Source organism: Leptonychotes weddellii, chromosome 3, assembly GCF_054177405.1.
Source record: "Leptonychotes weddellii isolate Sample4059 chromosome 3, ASM5417740v2, whole genome shotgun sequence".
In the NCBI taxonomy this organism is placed as follows: domain Eukaryota; kingdom Metazoa; phylum Chordata; class Mammalia; order Carnivora; family Phocidae; genus Leptonychotes; species Leptonychotes weddellii.
This window is the reverse complement of record NC_138371.1, coordinates 166449727-166470174: the sequence shown is the minus strand read 5'-3', so window position 1 is coordinate 166470174 and position 20448 is coordinate 166449727. Positions and strand designations below refer to the sequence as shown.

The 20448-nt window shown below is 50.6% G+C and overlaps 2 protein-coding genes across 9 annotated transcripts in view; one reads left to right on the top strand and one right to left on the bottom strand.

Annotated features, from left to right (window-relative positions):
• The window catches only part of GGACT (gamma-glutamylamine cyclotransferase), a 115943-nt gene that overhangs the window by 34447 nt on the left and 61048 nt on the right, over window positions 1–20448 (top strand). For 2 of the 6 annotated variants that reach the window (XM_081815171.1, XM_081815172.1), the window contains exon 3: window positions 14182–15184. The exons of 3 other annotated variants lie outside the window; for them this stretch is intronic. In XM_081815171.1, coding sequence (XP_081671297.1) covers window positions 14195–14665 — 471 coding nt within the window. In that variant the 5' untranslated portion in view covers window positions 14182–14194 and the 3' untranslated portion in view covers window positions 14666–15184. Of the gene's footprint in view, window positions 1–3553; window positions 12030–14181; window positions 15185–20448 lie in introns of those variants that run through there. One more of the 6 variants, XM_006731837.3, reaches the window with a different exon arrangement.
• The window catches only part of PCCA (propionyl-CoA carboxylase subunit alpha), a 369494-nt gene continuing 365398 nt past the window's right edge, over window positions 16353–20448 (bottom strand). For all 3 annotated transcript variants that reach the window (XM_081815165.1, XM_081815167.1, XM_081815166.1), the window contains 2 exons: window positions 19026–19103; window positions 16353–16697 (listed from right to left, as the gene is read on the bottom strand). In XM_081815165.1, coding sequence (XP_081671291.1) covers window positions 16629–16697; window positions 19026–19103 — 147 coding nt within the window. In that variant the 3' untranslated portion in view covers window positions 16353–16628. The remainder of the gene's footprint in view (window positions 16698–19025; window positions 19104–20448) is intronic.

The window sequence follows — 20448 nt, the reverse complement described above, 5'->3', positions numbered from 1 at the left end:
CCAGGATGGTGGCAGCTTCTGAGCACCGATTCCATGGCGCACGCCTGGCAGGTTGCAGTGATGTATGCTTGTTGCTCAGTAAACACCTGGGGGTGCCTTCTGGGTGAGGACATAAATGGAGCCCGGTGTGGAGCAGTGGCCTGAGCCACTGGCTGCCCGGGCCTCCCAGGGCAGGGAGGTGTTCCTGCTGTGCAGTTTAGGGCAGCAAGCGACGAGAGGAGGGCCTCCTCCCAGAGCTGGGTGAGCGCTTTCATAGGGCAGGAGGGTGTGAAGGTAAACACATCTGCTCTGTCAGCTGTAACTGGGCACCTGTGTAAGTCACTCTGTTTCCCCATCTGTAAAATGGGGAGAACCTAGAGGGTAGGGAGATGTCCCCTTGAGTATCAGCTTGAGAATGTAAGTGGAGCCTTTAGCATGGGGCCAGGCACGGAGTCCGTGCTCTCAACTCCTGGTGGCCAGCATTATTCCTAGTCTCCCCTCGGAGCCACAGGCGGGCCCTTTGTGGCGGTGACTCTCAGCACCTCCTTCCTGGGCATCAGCCCTGCTGGGAGCACGAGTGCGCGCCCCACCACCTGCGGCCGCGCAGGCTCCTCTCTGGCTGTGGGGGCCAGGCCTCCCCGGGGCGCTTGCCTCCTGCCGGGAGCCCGCGGGGACCGACAGCACCGCCCGCTCGCCGTCCGGCCTGTCTCCCTAGAGCCCTTGGCCTGACTCGCTGTGCGGGCATTTTACAGCTGCTCTTTCCAGACGTTTAGAGTGGGCCTGGGGGTGGGAGGGGACGGTCCTGTCTCCCTCGTTGGTCACTTTGTTTTAAGGATGGCAAAATAATTGCCTTAAAAGTGGTATGGCATTAAAAAATCTCTTTGTAAAATGTCTGGCAGAGCCAAAGAGTGGACAGCCACGGGATGGTTGCCGAGGTAGCACTCAGAGGGCCCAGTGTGGCATCGGGGACCATAAAGCGCCCGTTTGTCTCACGGACCCATGAGGGGTCAGAGAGGGAGGGGACAGCTGAGCGGAGACCCTCACTTCTTGATTTCAAAGGCACCGCCGCTTGGCCAGAGCCGCTTGGTTAATGTCAGAAAGGTGTTTTGCCAGCATCGTTTCCGGGGTAGTCAGTGGGGTTGGCGAGGGGTCGGCGGGCAGGAAGCCCCTGTCGTTGCTGTAAAGAGACCGGCAAGCAGGAGAATGACAGCATCAAAGGTCCCCGGCGCGCCGCCCACCAGCCGCTCGGAGCGGAGAGTGACGCGACCTTGCCGCGCTCCGTGCTCCGGGCCCCGCGCCGGCGCGGAGTTCAAGGCACTTTGTTTTTTCACCTGTTTCCGACGGTTCTGAGAAACTTCTGAAGAAGTAATGTGTGCCTGTATCAGACACCCGGGCGTTTTCTCAAGGGAAAATAATGTTACAACAGGGAGGGGAGAAGTAGCCACTTGACTGAGAGGCAGGACTGTTCTCGAAAGTAAGAAAAGCCCTCTCCGGCCAGGCGTGCTCCGCGTCGCCGCGCTTTCCCCTCACACGCGGCCACAGCGGGTCCCCGCGGCCGGCTTGGCGGGAGCGGGTCAGACAGGTGCGGGGAGCCGCGGCGCCCACGGCCACAGCCAGCCCCGCGCAGGCGCAGGCGCAGGCGCAGGCGCAGGCTCGTGCCCCCCGGAGCCCGTCCCTTGCGCCGCCTTTCCTCACACTCTTAATTTCACAGCGTGCGGCCAACTTGCTGGCAGCAAAGAGGACAGCCTGAAGTGATTTACAGATTTCCTAGCATTTCCCCCTATCATTACGTTTTAATCCATGCGGGCTGAATATTCTGTGGAGGCTCCTTTATTTAAAGGCTGTTCTCGTGGTAGAAGCCGGTGTCCGTCTAAGCCCCTTTGCAGGAAGTCGACGACGAGTGCTCGTTTGGTTCACCCGGTGCGCGTGTGTTTCCGGACGTGGCCTCGGCAGACACGATAGTTGCAATTAGTAAACCAGCATAATAAACTCTTCAACTGGGCGCCTGGGTGGCTCAGTTGGTTGAGCGACTGCCTTCGGCTCAGGTCATGATCCTGGAGTCCCGGGATCGAGTCCCGCATCGGGCTCCCGGCTCGGCGGGGAGTCTGCTTCTCCCTCTGACCCTCCTCCCTCTCATGCTGTTTCTCCCTCTCTCTCTCTCTCTCTCTCTCAAATAAATAAATAAATAAAATCTTTAAAAAATAAAAAATAAAAAAAATAAACTCTTCAACTGAACCCTGCCTTTTACACTCTTACCACCAGGTGGCTAAGAAAAAAAATTAAGCGGGAGAAGTTCAACAACTATGGAAAGGACTTGTAATCACTTTTAATTTCGGCTTCAGCAGGGAAATACGAAACCGCAGACAGGCTGCCTGAAGACTGAGAAGTGCTGAGCGAGGACCGGCATCTCCCGCAGTGCAGGCCGGGGGGCGCGTCCAGGGCTGGTTTTGTTTTCGTAAATACTGACAAGTGCTGAAGTAGCCACATTTTGAGACTCTCTGAGCCTGTCCCCCCTCCCGGCTGACCCCCGGCTGTCCACGCTACTTCCAACCGGTTGGGTTTGGGACAGGGCTTCGGTTTTCGGGCTCTTCGATTCTCAAGTGGAAGGTGCTCACACCCTAACACAGCCGTGGCCCCGTCAGTCCTGGACACATCGATAACGCCCTTGGCAGAGATGGTGCTCGGGGTCATTCAGAGTCGGCTTTAAGACCTGGCCACGTTGAATGGTAGTTCCCATGCGTCCATCTCGTTGGTTTTGTAGGGAAATCCATGTGTGGCAGGGGTGGTGACATAACAGGGTAGAAAACACTTTTAGACTTCTCCTTAGACTGCATTCGTTAGAGGAGGGACAGCATCAGAGGACAGGGACCTATTCTGTGGCATTTAAAGAGAAGGGCAGATCTTATCCCATGAACACAAAACCCCAGCAGTGCACCCACCTGTGCTTCTCGTGGTGCTCAGCTTCTCCTGTGCATTCCAGTTTGCCCTTCGGTTCTCTAATTTATTAACTCTGACAAGTAACCTCTTGGTTGTACATGATTTTATTCACAATTTGTTTTTCTCATTCAAAGTGAACATGAGTGCCTTAATCCTCTAATGGGAATTAATTGCTTGTTTCAGTGCTTAACTCTGATCCTTTCTCAATCCCCACAGGGATGAGTTTCTTCCTGAAGGATCTGTATTTGTTCAAAACACAATCAGAAAGGTAATGATGTTTTTCTTATGAAAGGAGCCAGAAATGCAAAATGTTCATTCTTTTTTTTTTCCTTACATAAGTAGTAAAGGATACAATTCAATAGATGAAATGTAGGCTATTATAATTTGTCATTCTAGCAGCCTGCATTAGTTCCTAGAAAAGAAGTTTAATTTTATTGTCCAGTTTTCTTTCATGAGAAGAAATTATCTTCTGCAGAAGAAAGCTACTGGACTGATTTTCCACAGAGTTGAAGTTAACAACCTGTGGTCTAACCAGGATCACTTTTTTTTTTTTTTTTAAAGATTTTTATTTATTTATTTATTTAACCGAAATAGAGAGCACAAGTAGGCAGAGCGACAGACAAAGGTAGAGGGAGAAGCAGGCTCTCCGCCAAGCAGGGAGCCCGATGCGGGGCTCGATCCCAGGACCCTGGGATCATGACCTGAGCCGAAGGCAGCCGCTTAACTGACTGAGCCACCCAGGCGCCCCTATCCAGGATCATTTCTATGTCACAGCACCTTCCTGGGTATTCTTGGCTCTGAAAAATTATTAAGGCCCAACCAGTAACTGATATGGCTTGATTGCCTTTCCTGTTTATTATGTGGAATATTTATTTTTGTTTTATTTTTTTGAGAGGCTTCATTGAGAGGAATATAAGCTAGTAGATATTTTTAGAAGACCTTGATAAAGGAAGGAGGTGGGCTGGAGAACCTAGGAAAGAACATTCATTGGGTGCTGAGGCCATGCACACAATCGGCAGTCAGTAGAGATAGAATGAACCCAGTTTTAAAACAACTTTCTTAAAGACCCACAGTTGCCAAGTGGTAGAGATGGGGATCGATTCAGGCCTGTCACTGTGCATTTCTTTACTCTTACCATGCGCTGCGTTCTTACACGTCCGTCAATAGAACACTGAGGCTGCCCTGCCTGACGGTGGTCCCTGCAAGGGCTGAGCCCCAACTGCTATCTGGGCCCACAGGGCGGGCCTGGTCAGCCATCAGTGTCCTAGAAGAGGCCTACCTGGGGGATGTACTTTACATTAAAGCAGAGTTAGAGCCACTTCTAAAGGCCGCTCTTCAGTTTCCTCTGGAAAAACCCAAATGGCTCACCTATGGCTGGTTCCTAAACGGAACTCTTACATTTTATCGAAGACTCTAACGCGGCTGAAACACAGTAATGTATGAGCCTCGGGATGGTAGTGCCACCCTCTCCCAACCTGAATCAATCACGGGCATGTTCTTAATTAGCCCCGGCTGGGGTTCTGAGAAGATCTGGCCCATGTAGTAGACTTTTTTACATGTCCTGTTGGCTGTGACCCTCATAGCCGCCCCTGGAGATGGGATGAACATGTCAGACAAAGAACAGAAGAAAAACTACACTTTGCAAAAGGAAGGAAAAAATAAAGATTGGAGCAGAGATAAACTAGAGAACAGAAGAACAACAGAGAAAATCAACAAAACTGACAAACTTCTCAATTTACTAAGAAGAAAGATACAAATAACTTAAGTCAGAAATAAAAGAGGGGCTATTACAGCCCATTTAGTAGAAATAAAAAGAATTACAACAGTTGTGTGCCAACAAATTGGAAACCTAGATGAAATGGATCATTCTTAGAAACACACCCCACCAAGGTGAACTGTGAAGAAATAGAAAATTGGAACAACTAATAACCAGAAAAGAGATTGAATTAGTAATCAAAACCTCTTAACATGGGATGCCCGGGTGGCTCAGTAGGTTAAAGCATCCGACTCTTGGTTTCAGCTCAGGTCATGATCTCATGGGTCATGGGTTACGCTTGAGATTCTCTCCCACTCCCCCAACTTGCACACTTTAAAAACAAAGACCAGAACCAGATGGCTTCACTGGTGAATTCTACCAAATCTTCCCAAAAATTGAAGAGGAGGGAACACTTCCAAACTCATTCAATGAGAGCAGCATTCTCTGTTACCAAAACCACAGATTAATATCCCTGAGGATTGATGCAAAAATTCTAAACAAAATACTAGCAAACAAAATTCAGCAACACATTAAAAGGATTATATACCACGACCAATTGCAGTTTATCTCAGGAATGCAAGGGTGGTTCAACATAAGAAAATCAATGTAATACACATTAATAGAACGAAGGAAAAAAAGCTGGACGAAATTCAACACAAGTTTGTGGTAAAAACACTTAAAGTAGGAATAGAAGGAAACTACCTTAATATAATAAAGGCCATATACGAAAAGCCCCAAACTAACCTCATACTCAGAGATGAAAGACAAAGTTTTTCCTCTAAGACCAGAAACAAGACAAGGATGCTTGTAATTTTACCACTTCTGCTCAACATAGTATTAGAAGTCCTACCTGAAACCATCAGACAAGTAAAAGAAATAAGAGATATCCAAATTGGAAAGGAAGAAGTAAAATTATCTCTGTTCACATTATCTTATATGTAGAAAGCCGTAAGATTTCCACAAGAAAAATGTGGGAATTAATAAATAAATTCAGCAAAGTTGAAGGATACAAAAATCAGTGCACAAAAATCAGTTGCATTTCTATATATTAGCATTGAAAAATCTGAAAAGAAAATATAAAAACTAATTCCTCTTACAGTAACATCAAAAAGAATAAAATACTTAGGAATAAACTTAACCAAGGAGGTGAAAGACTTATACACTGAAAACTACAACACATTGCTTAAAGAAATTAAAGACAATAAATGGAAAGATATCTCATGTTCATGGATTAGAAGACTATTGTTAGGATGCTAATACTACCCAAAGTGATCTACAGGTTTAATTCAACTCTTAATGAAAATTCCCAAAGTTGCATTTTTGCAGAAATAGAAAAATCCATCCTAAAATTCATAAGGAATATCCAGGGACCCCAAATAAGCAAAGTAATCTTGAAAAATAACAAAGTTGGAGGTCTCCTACTTCCTGATTTCAAAAAACTTACTGCATAGCTACAGCAGTCAAAAACAGTGTGGTACTGACCTAAAGACCCACACATATAGAGACCAATGAAAGACAATAGAGAGTCTAGAAATCAATCGTTGCATATATAGTTAAATGATTTTTGACAAGGGTGCCAAGACCAATGGGGAAAGGATAGTCTTTACAGCAAGTGGAAAACCAGATATCCATATGCACAAGAATAAAGCTGGACCCTTCCTTTACACCACATACAAAAATTAACTCAGAATGGATCAATGACCTAAATGTAAGAGCTAACGCTATAAAACTTGAGAAAACATAGGGTAAAAGTTTCATGACATTGGATTTGGCAGTGATTTCTTGGATATGACACCAAAACATGGGAAACAGAAGTAAAAATACATTGGACAACACCAAAATTCAAAACTGTGCATCAAAGGACACAACCAACAGAATGAAAAGATAACCTGTGGAGTGAGAGAACATATTTGTAAATCATGCATCTGGTAAGAGGTTAATATCCAGAAGATATAGAGAACTAAAATGCAATAGTGAAAAACTTGAATAGACATTCCTCCAAGGAAGATATACGAGTGGCCAATAAGCAGATGAAAAGATGCTGAACATCACCAGTCATGGAAATGCACATCAAAACCACAGTGAGATACTGCCTCACACCAGTTAGGATGGCCACTATCAAAAATAAGGCAAAACAAAACAGAAAACAACAAGTGCTGACAAAGATGTGGAGAAACTGGAACCCTTGTGCACTGCTGGTAGGAATGTAAAAATTGTACAGTCGCTAATGGAAAACAGAACGGAGGTTCTTCAGGAAATTAAACATAGAATAACCGTATGATCTAGCAATCCCATGTTCGTGGCAGCATTATTCACAACAGCCGAGAAGTGGAAGCAACCCAGATGTCTCTTGGTGGATGGATGAATAAAATGTGGTGTATGCGTATGATGGAGAATTATTCAGCCTTAAGTAGGAAAGAAATTCTGACATGTGCTGCAGCATGGATGAACCTTGAGGACACTATGTTCCATGAAATTAGCCACAAAAACAGAGACATTATATAATTTCACTCATAAGAGGTACCTAGAGTAGTCAAACTCATAGAAAGTAGCATGGGCTTGTCAGGGGTGGGGAGACAGGGAATGGGGAGTTACTATTTAATGGGTATAGAGTTTCAGTTTTGTAAGATGGAAAGAGTCTTGGAGATGGATGGTGGTGATGGGTGCACACTAATGTGAATGTATTTAACACTACTGAACTGTACAATTAAAAATAGGGTGATAAATTTTATATTTTGTGTATTTTATCACAATTTTTAAAAATTTGAAAATAAGAGATTCAGAGAAGGAATTGGTTTATCAAATAAAATTTAGTGAAGGGGCGCCTGGGTGACTCAGCTGGTTAAGTGACTGCCTTCGGCTCAGGTCATGGTCCCAGGGTCCTGGGATCGAGCCCCGCATCGGGCTCTCTGCTCAGCGGAGCGCCTGCTTCTCCCCCTCCCACTCCCCCTGCTTGTGTTCCTTCTCTCGCTGTCTCTGTCAATTAAATAAGTAAATAAAATCTTAAAAAAAAATTTTTTTTTTAAATAAAAATTCAGTGAAAACAAGTGGGGGAGACGAAGAATATAGTGAGGTATGTCCTTTGTAAACCGTCACTGTCACTGCAGAGCCTGAATCCTGGCCTGTCCCTGAAAGGGTCACCTCCCCGTGGCCTTGGGGTCAGCCTGACGTGCAGAGCGCTGGGGGTACCACGAGCCCAGCAGACCTAGGCCCCGTCCCTGGCGCTGCCCCCACAGGTTCTATGCCTGGAGCCTCGTCTCTGCCCCATTAGCTTCCCCGTCCGCTCAGTGGGGTCCCACCACCTGTCTCTAATGCGTGGGGCAGATTTGGGAAGCAGACATGGCACAGGGCTGGGCGGATGGTGCCTGGTCATCGCTGGGAGGAATCAGCCCCTGAAGGAGCGCCATCCTCTGCAGCGTTCTGACCACGATTTCTGTCCTTCCTCTAGGCCGGCTTGTCCATTCATGGGTGAGGGATTTCTTCTCTTCCTTTGCAGCTGAATCCCCGGAGTAAGGAAAGCTCAGCACTGTCTTTGCTGAGAACCCGCTCTGGCATCTTGTAGCTCTTATTCCAAAGCCCAGGCTTTTTCTAGTAGGACTGTTCTGAACCTCTCCATTCTACAGGTCCTCAGCCCTGGTGGTACCCGCCCCATCCTGGGCAGAGGACATCACCTATTTTAAGGAAAGGCCAGGCAACTCAGCATGAACATCCCTGTGGCCACCCATCTGTCCCTTCTGAGGCAGGGCCCCCATCACCACGCCTTCAGCACACTCTTTCCCACTGTCCCTGCTCCACTTTTTTTTTTTTTTTTTTTGAGGCTGCCTGTTTACCAGTCTATTTCCCTAGACCTTCACGGCGAACGGGAGAGGGGAGAATATGTCTCATTTCCTAAGTGGGGAAGGAACATAATTTTCCCTCCACCCGTATTACTTCCTGTAGTAAAAGATTAACAGGAGAGAAACACAAAACTTTTGTAACGTGTGTATCTCCTGCATACATGGCGAGACCCAGGGGAACTGAGTAACTCCCTAAATGGCCCGCACCCTCCCCTTAGGTACTATCTCCAGCTAAAGACAAAAGATGTTGGGGCCTCAGGAGCCAGGTGTGGGAGGTTTGCAGGCGAAGCACAGTGAAGAAGGGTAAAGTTACGCATCTCTCAGTCTTTGCCTTGGGCACTGATAGAGCTTCTAGAGATGGAGAGCCATCCTCCTCTTGCTGGTACAGTAGGAAGATAACCTCACAAATGGAGACACCCCTTAGAAATGCAAATGACTCTTCTAAAAAAGGGTCCCTTCTAACAGAGCTTCTCCTGTGTTTCTTAAAAATAATCAGCCTGAAGTAATCCTCCTGCCAAAGAGGCATATTCTGGGGCGACAAACTCAGCTCCCCTGTGGCTCCCTGAGTGCCCTGCTGGCCTTTCCCTCTCCTTTGGTTGCTTCCTGTTCTCCCCTCATGCTCTTGCTTCAGGGGACACGAATCCCCTCTGTAAGCATACTCCCTCTGTCCCCCAGCCATGTCCAGCCCTCTCTGGGCCCACGACTGCCGCCTTACTGGCTTTCTCGGCAACCTAACACACACCCACGTCATTGGTGCAATAAACTCTTCTCAGCGCCCCTCTAAGCAAGTGGTTCCCGAACCTCCACTTCCATCCCATTTCACACTGAGCCTCTGGAAAGATGAAGGGGCTGAGGGCCCTGTGAAATGGCAGCATGGTTGTTGCAGTGAGGGTTCCCCAAGAAGGAGACGCAAGAGGAACAGGCTCTTCTGGTCCTGCTTTCTCCCTAAATACCACTCCAGTGACCCAGAAAGACAGAAGATGAGGGAGGGCAACGAAATTCTGGAAGACAGAAAATGACTTAGCAGCCTGGAGAAACCAGACACCGGAAGTCCCTGCGTGGTGCGAAGCCAGCAAGCAACTGGTGACCAGTACAGCAGGCGGCCAGAGAAACTCCGGACCCATGGGCCTAGGAAGAGGAGGGTCAGGGAAGAAACAGCAGGAAAGGGTGAAAGTCTGTATAGGGAGCAGACACCCAGTCTCTTCTTCCCAGCAGGGAGCAGGTGAGACACTGTCCAGAGAGGCTTGATACTGGGGACACTGGTCCCAGCTGGGGTGGGGTTGGGCGGCACCCAGAAAATGGAGATCGAAGGAAATCTGCATGCCTATAGATTCTGTTATCTGGAGTGCCCCACCCCAGCCTGCACCGCCCAAACCTACTGATCCCCCACACGAGGCTTGCCAACCATCAGGCTCTCTCCCTCGCACACAGAGCCTTCATTGCCTATATGATGTCTGGATTCTCAACATGAAAGGCCAGTAGCCAAGGATTACCAGCATTTGAAGAAAACCTCTAAAGAAACACGCACCAAAACAAAAAGCCAGGCAGGCAAAGATGAAAACGTAAAACCACCACCCAAACCCATGATAATTAATACCTTCCCAAAGATGAGAGGTGGCTTCGAGCTGGAAAAGAACTATGATGGCAAAAATAGAAATTCACAGAAGGACTGAGAGTTAAGTAGACTATAAAGAAAAAAACCTGGAAAAAGGGAGGAGAGAGAGAAAATGGGAAAATTAATCCAGGATACACAATACCTGAGTATTAGGAGACCAGAAAGAGAACAAGAAGGTAGAAACAAGAAGGAAACTCCCCGTGGTCCAAGATGGTGAGTTTTCAGATAGAAATTCCCAGCACAGTGAATGAAGGAAGCCCACAAGAAGTGGGGTACCTGGGCGGCTCTGTTGGTTAAGCATCCGACTCTTGATTTCAGCTTAGGTCATGATCTCAGGGTCATGGGATTGAGCCCCACGTTGGGCTCTGCGCTCAGCACAGAGTCAGTCTGCTTGGAGGTTCTCTCTGTCCCTCTGCCCATCCCCCACTCGTACTCTCGCTTGCTCTCAAGTAAATCTTAAAAAAAACACACATACACAAAAAAATACACTGTAACCTCAGAATCTGAGGGGAAAAAGGAAGACCTCACAGGTCTCCAGAGAGGAAAGCTCAAGTCCTGAACAGAGGATGGTGGAGTCCAATGGCACTGGGCTTCTCAACAAGAACATGGGAAACAGAAAACAAGAATGCCTTTAAAGCTCTCAAGAAAACTGTTTCTAGAATTCTCCACTGAGCCACACTGTTAATTAAGGATGGGAAAGAATTAGCTTCAGCAAAATGAGGGAGTTGAGGAAGATGGGGCCACGGGATGCGGGGGCTCAGGGAAGCCCTGGGTGGCATGGCAGGACACGCCATGAATGGAACCCAGTCCCTGGTGGTAAAAAGAGACACAGGGGGTGCCTGACTGGCTCAGTTGGAAAAGCATGCAACTCTTGATCTTGGGGTCATGGATTTGAGCCCCGTGTTGGGTGTAGAGGTTACCTGAGTAAATAAACTTAAAAAAACAAAAAAGAACAGAGGCCCCAAATGGCTGCATTTTAGGCCAAGTCACTGAGTCAGGACTTTACATCTAACCTAATTATACTTTCAGACTTCCTAGAAACGTAGTCTTAACCGGTCAATCAGGAATTTTCTGCTTTGCACTGATGAAGTAATCTGTCACGTGGGCCCTCCCCCATCCCCCAGAGGAACAGGAGGTTCAGGAGGTGACCTGCCTAGTAAGACTGCCACCTGAGGGAAGGTGACCTTGCCTGGAACAATCCTTTTCTTTTGCTAATAAATTCCTTGCCCCACCTGCCTTCCCGTAAAAACCTTCCATTTTGTGCAGCAACTCGGAGCATCCCCTCTATGGGCCAGATGGGAAGCTGCCTGATTCATGAATTGAGTCATAAAGGCAATTAGATCTTCACACTTACTGAGTTCAGTTTTTGTTCTTTAACAGTGGTCAGGCCTGAAAGGATGCTTGCAGCACTTTCGGAAAATGAGAGGCTGAATTACTGTCAGAGAAACTTGAGCAGAGGGGGAAAAAAGCTGCAAGCAATTTTTAATTCCAAGAAAAACAGAAAAGTTGTCCAAGAAAGGAAATTAATGGTAGTACACTCTGTGCCTTATCTGAGAACAGTGTTTACATAGTTCTGATGCTGAAATGAATACGGCTCTGCCCGAAACCGTGACAGCAGTCAAAGGGAGGGACGGAGGGACGGAGGGACGCGGGGCAGGGCGGGCGCGCGTTCGGGGCTCGGGGCGTGGCGCGCAGTGCCTGTGGCGGGAACGAGCCCAGCCAGCAGGGAGCGCGGGCCTCCCGGGCAGGACGAGCTGGACTGTGGGTGCGCAGCCCCCCGCAGCAGCTTGCTATTAGGACCTCCTTTTACAGCCGAGGCGGAGAGGTTAAGTGGTTTGCCTCAAGTCACAACCCAGGCAATTGGGTTCTAAAGTCTGCGCTTTAAACCACCATGCGAGCCTGGAAGGTAAGACGTAATTTAAAACCTCAAGAAGTAGCAGTGCGTAAGTCATCAACAATATGAAGACAAATACCAAATGCCACAGCTTAAAGGCTTAAAAGTGTTGCCTCCAGGGAGTGGAAAAGAGTAGGCAGTTTCATTGTTCTGGTAAAGCTATTTGACTTTTTACATTATGGACACATATTACTTTAAAATTTAATCAAAGAGAAAAGCTAGGGCACCAGTGATTGAGAGGAGCGGGTCTCCAGTTTGGACTGGCTTTGCCGGGCTGTGCGTTCTTAGATCCTCACCAAACCTGAGAGCAGGCATCACCGGACGAGATGTTTCCAAGTTTCCTTCCAGCTCTTAAGGCTCTGGCAGGGAAGAGGACCACTTAGAGGACACTTAGAGAACAGGCACCGTGGAGAGCAAGCGAGGGCGACGGTGGGGTCCCTCGGCTGGGTGGGGTGCCGCTCTGGGCCAGCCCCGAGGTGGCCTCTGTGAAGGGGCCTCCAGGTGGGCAAGCACCCCCTGGGGATGGCCCGGGGCGGGGGGGGGGGGGCAGGGAGGAGAGCCGTGGAGCGTGGCTGAGACCCTCTGGGCGCTGCCCTGGGGAGAGGCTGCAGGGAGCGGAGGAGTAGGCCCATTTGGGGTTGGGGGCAGTCCTTGGGCGAGGGTGGTGATGGCGACCAGGGTGAGGGAGGGCTGGGCCCAGGGTTCCCTTGGGAGGAGCTGTGGACAGATGGTGCCAGCAGCCAGGATGCAAGTGTCAGGGACTCAGGAGGCTCCTCCCAAATGCCTGGTCTCCAGGGCTGGTGCGCAGCCCACCCCTCTGTCCGCGTCGCTCCTCTCGACGCCCTCTGTGCCCAGGTTTGCCCATCCTCCCTGGTCCCCCAGCAGCGGCCCTGGGTGCCTACATGGTCCTCATCCCTCTGTACCTGCGCTCCAGCTTCTCCTTGATTCACCTCCAGACTTTCGGGCCCAGCACGCCCCCCCTTCACACCCCACAGCTCTAGTTTGTCCTTCCCTGTGACCAGAGTCACAGAACTAGAGCTCCCACCGCGTCCCCGTCCTGCTCACAGTGCCCAGCACGCACCTGTACAGGCAGCCTGGTGCTCCCACGGCAAGCCTTTCCGACCGCAGTTTACCCGAAGCCCGCGGAACTCCTGACGCTCCGCAGGCTGGTGACCGAGGCAGTGGACGGGAGAGGAGTGGGCAGGCGTCGGCAGATGTGTGGGTCTCTGGGGGCCGGGCGCCCTCCCCGGACGCCCTGAGGAGGTGGAGCGAGGCCCAGACCCCACACCAAAAGTGGAAGTCCTGCGGGCCTAGTGTGACTTCTCCAAGGGCCACTTGCCACGGGACTGACATCAGGGGGCGGTGCCCTCCCGGGGCCCCTGGCTGGTGGCGGGCTGCCACCAGCACATAGCGCGGGAGGGAGGCCGGCGAGGCGCCAGGCCCTGAGGAGAGAGGGGCCCGCCTGAACTTCATCATTTGTGTGAGTCACTTTCGCACAGGTGACTCTTCTCAGTTATGCAACCATCTGTGGCCCAGACCCAGGTGAGCAGTAACTACCTTCACACGAGAGCCGAGGTTGCTGCGCTGAGTCACAGTGAGTCACAGGGAAGCCTCATTAGCCTCTAGGACCTTGGAAAGGAACCGGAAGGTGTGATCGTTCAAGTTGGCTGCGTCCTGCCGCCAGAACCAGAATATAAGCTTAGTGCTGAAACCTGACTACTTTATAGGTGTGTGTGTGTGTGTGTGTGTGTGTGTGCGTACATGTAGGTATGTTTGCTTACCAGTACCTCTAACGTAGCTATAAAAAACATTTATAGTGTAACTTTTAAAGTCCTTTCAAAAACATTAAAAACTAACTGGTCTAAGAAACAGCAGCTCTGCAGGGCTTGACCCCAGACAGGCTGGCTCCTTCGGACGCGTCTGTTCTTTCCCGAGTGCCTTCGCCCAGTAGCCGGTGAAGGGTGGCGTGTTTCCCGGGGTCGCCGAGCCCCCCAGGGATGGTGCAGAGTAGGGGGCTCCGGGCTGTGCTGCCGTCGTGAGCCCTGCCAGCCCAGCAGAGCCCGGCCCTTTGCCTGCCCGGCCCTCCCCAAAGCGTCCAACCCCCACCAAGCCTGCGGGCTCTGCCCGGACCGTGTGTACCGTCTGCTTGCTCTCTCCCCCGCAGCTTCCTGGCCCTCATGGCCCGCGTGTTCGTGTACGGGACCCTGAAGAGAGGCCAGCCCAACCACCAGGTCCTGCTGGACCCCACCAACGGCTGCGCCGCCTTCCGCGGCCGAGGCCGCACGCTGGAGCCCTACCCCTTGGTGATCGCCGGTGAACGTAACATCCCGCGTCTGCTCAACCTCCCGGGGCAAGGGCGGCTTGTGCTCGGCGAGATCTACGCCGTGGACGAGCGGATGCTGAGCTTCCTCGACGAGTTTGAGGGCTGCCCGGACGTGTACCAGCGCACCCCGGTGCGGGTCGCGGTCCTCGAGTGGGAAGGCGCGCGCGGGGCGCCCGAGGAGACACCGGCCGCCGACGGGACCCTGCAGTGCTTCGTGTACAGCACGGTCACCTACGCACCCGAGTGGGTCCGCCTGCCGCACCACGACGACTACGACTTCCAGGGTGAGCACGGGCTTCGCTACAATCCGCGGGAGAACAGATGACAAGCGCGAGGACCAATCCTCCGCTGGTCCGCCAGGGGCCGGGGGACAGAGCCCCGATGATGAGACGCCCTCAGCCCGTCTGCACTCAGTGCACCCGTGTAATAATGTCCTCTGAAACACTTATAAAACTCAATCTGTGGGAAAAGGAACAATCTCTTTTTCAGCTGCAGCCGATTTTCCCAATATTTTGACACACTGATCACAAAATTATGCCTGAAGTCTGTCTAGCCGACAGCGCTTTGTTGCTTGCTGCTTCCAGAATGCCACGGGCTTGAATAGATCAGATAAGGAAAATTCAGGATCCTAATTCCCCTAAATGACATTTCAAGAACTCATATGTCACTTTTTTTTTTTTTTGCTTTGCTTTGCTCTGAAGATAACATTTAAAATGTAGACTTCGTGTAGCAGCTAGATTTTAGCAACCCTACTGTATTGATTCTAACTTGTGGCAGCAAGAAGAATAATTTTTTAAACTGATTTGGGTTATCTCAGTGTAATAAAAGAACCTCAAGAAAAACATTGTGTTTGGGGTAGTTTTAGAGCATATAAAACATTAGTATTCACAATTTTCAGATCAAGCTTATTAAAGAAGGGATTACTAAAGATGATCATATAATATTAAACTGGATGTTTTAGGAAACCAAATTTAAAAGTGTTGGTACTACTGTTGGCTTTTTTTGGGGAGGGGGAGGGGGCTTTACTTACTTGGTAGAAGGTTCTTTTCATTCTAATCTAGCAAAATCACAAGCCACCTACTTGCTGGCAGATGCTGCTGAACACCCCGATTTCAGATGGAAGCTCACCCAAGCCCGAGGCCCAGTGGCAAGGTGCCGTCCCTGCCTCCGAAGGGAGCAGCATTTGGGGGGTTGGGTGGCCTTTCAGAGAAGAACCAACACGTTAGTAATTTGTTCTTCAGGCCTGACAGAAAGCTTAGCTTCCAAATACAAACAGCACTTAAAATAATTTTAGCAAGGCACGAAGTACCAATTACTACCCACCTCCATCTGATAATCTGTCAGCGTAGATTCAGATCAGCGCACGACTCTGCCTCTGTTTACTTACCAGCAAAGTATGAAATGTATTCCAAGAATTTCAGAAGCAACTGACAATGCAGCTGCTGATCCTTAGTAACCTCGTTCTCCGCTGGGAGAGCTCCCTCGCTCTTCAACTTAATGGTAGACTGTGATCACTAACTGCATCTGGCATAAAGACAGGATCAGTATTTTTAGCCCTATTTTCTTAATTGGAAACTTGCTTCACAAAAACACAAAAAGGCAAGGATGGGTATCAACTGATGGGCTTGTGGCAGCCACACCCACCACTCCTGGGGTGAGAGAGCCCCAGCAAAGCCTGGGGGATGGGGAGGGGGGCCGCCCGCCGGGTCCGTGGGCCCCGCACTCACCCGTGGGAGCCGCGCAGGAGGGATTTCCAAACTCCCCGGCGGCCCCGCGCGGGCTTTCGGAAGTTCAGAATAGCCACAAATGGGAGCGAGGTCCTCAACCAGGAAGAAGCAGGGAAACAGATTATGAAGGTGGTAAATGATAACTCAGTGAGACGAAGGCAAAGAACTGGGATTTACAGAAGTTTTTTGAAGGATCACAATGGAACGCTAGTATTTCAAGGCTAGTGGCACCGCCAATAGCCTCTTACGTACGTTGTCTTCATTCAAAAAAAGGGCAAACTAATATTTAGACAAATGCTCAGCTTTATTGATTTAATTTTGACACTAGGAAATCTCACAGCAGAAGTACAAATCATATGTACAAGTATTTATATCAATAAAAATTTCCATTGGTGATTTTTTGGCAGAATGTTGGTTTTGACTATATGTGGAATAAATATGACCATGTAAAATCTGCTGCACAGGGGTGTTCCTGCAAAACGCGTGAATAAATTGAGTGTGAAAGAATAATAATACAAATGGCTAATTAAATTGGGTGATGACTGAAAGGCTATAAATACTTCATTCCAGTTCCACGAGCAGATCCCCTTCTCCAACTGTGTCTCCAGCTTTACAATGCACTGATTGCACCTTGAATTAAAAAAAAAGAAAGAAAGAAGGGAGAGTCAGAATTATTAACCAGACCATGAGGGAGCCATCTCGTCACCCGTTTCTGGAAATGAAGAGACATTTCTTCATTGGGGGCGGAGCTGGACGGCACCCTAGGAGCCAGACGCACCGATGCTCCGCGAGCCCTCAACAGCCAGCACTCCCAAGCTCTTCTGCGGCTTCAGGCGGCAGAAATGGTCTGAGTTACTGGTAGTTACTGGTATACTTAGGGTTCAAACACAAAAACAAAACCACCACACAATTACACAAGCATCAGACAAGAGACTCCTAATTAAGAGGAGAAAGCCCTTAGCCTGAGATCATAAACTTCCTTCTGAAGGGAAAGGAAATGCTGTGGAGCCGTGTGGCCGTGTGGTCTCGGTGGCCCGACATGGAGCAGGCACTGTGCCCTCACGGTCTGTGGATTTATCTCGTCTCTAGTCCGGTTTTGCTTTCCCGAATTTGTGTTCCGCTTTAAAATGGGCGGGTGGTATGGGGTGGAGAAGAGGCAGTCTTCTGACTTGTCGGGAGGTTCTTGCTTGGGCCTGAAGACACATGGCGGGCTCGACCTTCCCGGGCATCTGGGCACCCGGCAAACGGGAAGAATGTCCGCGACGCCGGGTTCGGTGCCCTGGCCTGTGTCCTCGCGGCTCCGCTAGGAACTGGAAGGCCAGAAGGGGCCTTCTCCCTTGAATTGCGGCCCCGGAGCCCTCAGAACCCCGTGAACCGATGCAGTGACGATTTCAAAGGCCTGGGGGGTGCCACTGGCCCTGAGTGGCTGCCCGTTCTGATCTGGGGCCTCCGATGTTTGCAGAGGACGCGTCTTGCATGCTGTGATGACGACATGGAGGACCGGCGTCCATTGTGAATTTTCTCCGAGAGGAAAAATGGCTCTCCAGATAAGGACTGCCTGTCCCGAGGCTCGCCAGGGCCTGCTCCTCTGTGCTGGGGCTCCGGCCACTCCTGGGGCGCCCTGCTGGGGCGCAGAAGGAAATGGGATGGGCAGGAAGGACAGGCCAAAGTACAGGTTGACCCGGAGCCCATCAAAGCCCTGAAAGCGGCTCTGGGCCACCGATGGCCAGGGATCGGCTGAGCCTCCGGAGACATGCGACCCAGAAGCCACCGTGAGACCGCGGGGACCCCGAACACACCGACAGATGAGGGCCCCACGCTCCTTCGGGGAGCTAAGGCCGCGTTCATTTGTGTGTTAGTACCTCAGTCCAGCAACAGGGGCCCTCGGCATGCATCGGACATCTATATATGTTCTGGGTCCCTCCAAATGAGGCCAAGTTCCCATTACACCCGGACATTTCATGACACTAAGGCAGCAGAAATGTTAAATAATCCCACGGAGCAAAACCAACAATTTCTACAAGAACAAAGACCATTTCGGGTTCACTTTTAGAAAAAAGAATCAGATGTAGAAGGCAGGATTCCCCAATCGTGGCCTTCTCTCCCAAACACCCTTCCAACCTGACTAGCCAGCTCCAGGCCCGCCCGCCCTAAACTGGGCCTCTCTGTCTCTCTGATGCAAATGCCAGTGTGGGCCGACAGTGCCCCTCTGCCAGGGCACCCATGTCCCCAGGGCTCGATCTCCGCTTCCCATGGCGCAGGCCACGGCGGCCTCTGCCCTCTCCTTGCCCCACCCCACCCTGCCTCGCTCCAGGATGCAGACCCCCCAAACCAAACTGTCCTTCAGAAAAGGCTCCCTCTGCTATGGGTGGCATCTTTGCAGAAGCAGGAAGAATAATGGAGTTATTATTAAAAGGACTTTTCTATTTTCCTCAAGGAGAAAATACATGTGAGAAGTTTTACTCTTAACAAGTTGCAGGGGAAATACAATTCCATTATTTTTTTCTCCCTAAATCATTATGTCCCACACGTGTACATGGGGCTTTCTGCTCTTCTTGATCTAAAATTGAATTGTTCTCTTTGTGGAGAGTTGAAGAGTTACATTAATTCTTGCAATCTCTAAAACCAGTTCCTGCCGTGTCACCTAAGTCTCAGATAACTGACTCCGAGACAGACGTAAACATTAAAAATTAAAGACCCTTTAATTTGAAAGACATTAAGGTGAAGAACAATTGTTCTTTGACTACCTGCACGTCAGACAGATGCTCCATGAGGCAGGGACACACGGGTGCCAGGCGGAAAGAGCTCCCAGTCTTAATGTCCCGCTCTGCAGGAGCGAGGAGCCGGCAGGGGTCACCTCCACGGTCCCTTCCAGGCCCAACCACCCAAGATCCAAAGGTGGAAGTTCTGCTTCCTGTCACAGAGCTGGCAAGGGCTGGGGGGAACTTGGGGACATACCTTGCCAGTTTTCCCAGCTGTCATACTGTTCTGCATTTTCATGGCTTCAATCACACAAATTTCCTGACCTTCTGCTACCTGGAAAAACGAACAGGAAAAAAGACAAGTTTTAAAATCCTTCTGATTTTGCAACACCACCACTGAGGGGTGAAGCCATCAAGAGATTCTTTGTCAAATGCTCTGAAATTTGACCCAAACAGCAGCAACGACCTCTAATACTTCATGTTCCAAGTGAATCTTTGGGAGGCAGCAGAGAAGGGCCATTCCCTCTGTCTTCACCAAGTGCCACAGAGATGTGGCCAAAATGGAATGTTTTTCTCTTCTGTGCAATGTCCAGATTTGGCACATCTCTACAGACGGGAAGACCTGTGGTTTCTGGGGGCTGGGAAGAAGAGGGGAGTGGTTGCTGATGCACACAGGGTTTCTTCTGAGTGGGGAGGAAGTGTTCTAGATTGACGAGGGGGATGGCTGCACAATGAATTCCAGGAATAGACGAGAACCAATAAATGCGCACGGTGAGGGGCCGACCTGCACTGGACGTGAATTTTATCTCCGCAAGGCTGTCACCCAAAACTGGAGTGCTTCCATCGGCAGCCTTGGGGAGCTGGGAAGAGCAGTCAGCCAGGGGGACCACCGCCTCAACCTCTGCGACACATGACAAGTAACAACGAGGTGGCTCCTGGAAGGTGCCTTCCGCCGTGGGGAACGACTGCTAGCAGCCTGCCCGGTCCTCGCGTGGAGGCCGGCGGCTCCCACGGGCACTGGCTCAAGCTCCACCCGCCTTCACTGGGAGGGGAGATCCACGCGGGGCCGGGAATGAGCTCCCCGGGTGAAGCCGCTCTATAGACTCTCTTTCCGTTGCCCTTGATGGGTTAGCACCAAGGAGCTGGGCCCCATTCTCCTCTCTCTGTGAAAAGGGCCTCCCAGTTTTTGACACGGTAAAGCTGAGTTTCCTCGGGCAACTGGCTGGCTACTCTGGGGTGCTGGTGGGCATCCTGGTGGGGGGCTCCCGGACACTCACACCAGTGCGGCTTGTGCTGGCCCGGAGTCGCAGAAGTGCCTGGAGAATGTTCTTCCCCGCACTCCCCAGATGATGCCCGAGCTCCCTCCCGGCCCCCCGCGCGGCACAAGCTGTCTTGCTGGCAGTCAGGGCTGCCTGCGCCCCGCGCCTTCCTTCCCTCCGCTGATCAGGTGGTGGGCTGCCTTTTCCTGGCACAGAAATCTAGGAAGAGAGGGGATGCCAAAGCCTCGGTGCTGGCACAGAGGAGAGACGCTGTGCTGGGGAGCTGGGCTCTGCAGCTCCATGCTCCCCGCCCGCTTGGATTCATTTGCACACCCCCCCCCCCCCCCCCCGCCGGCGGCTGCATTCCACGGAGAGCGAAGGGTCTGCACGCACGCGAGGGCTGCTCTTCTGCTCTTCGCA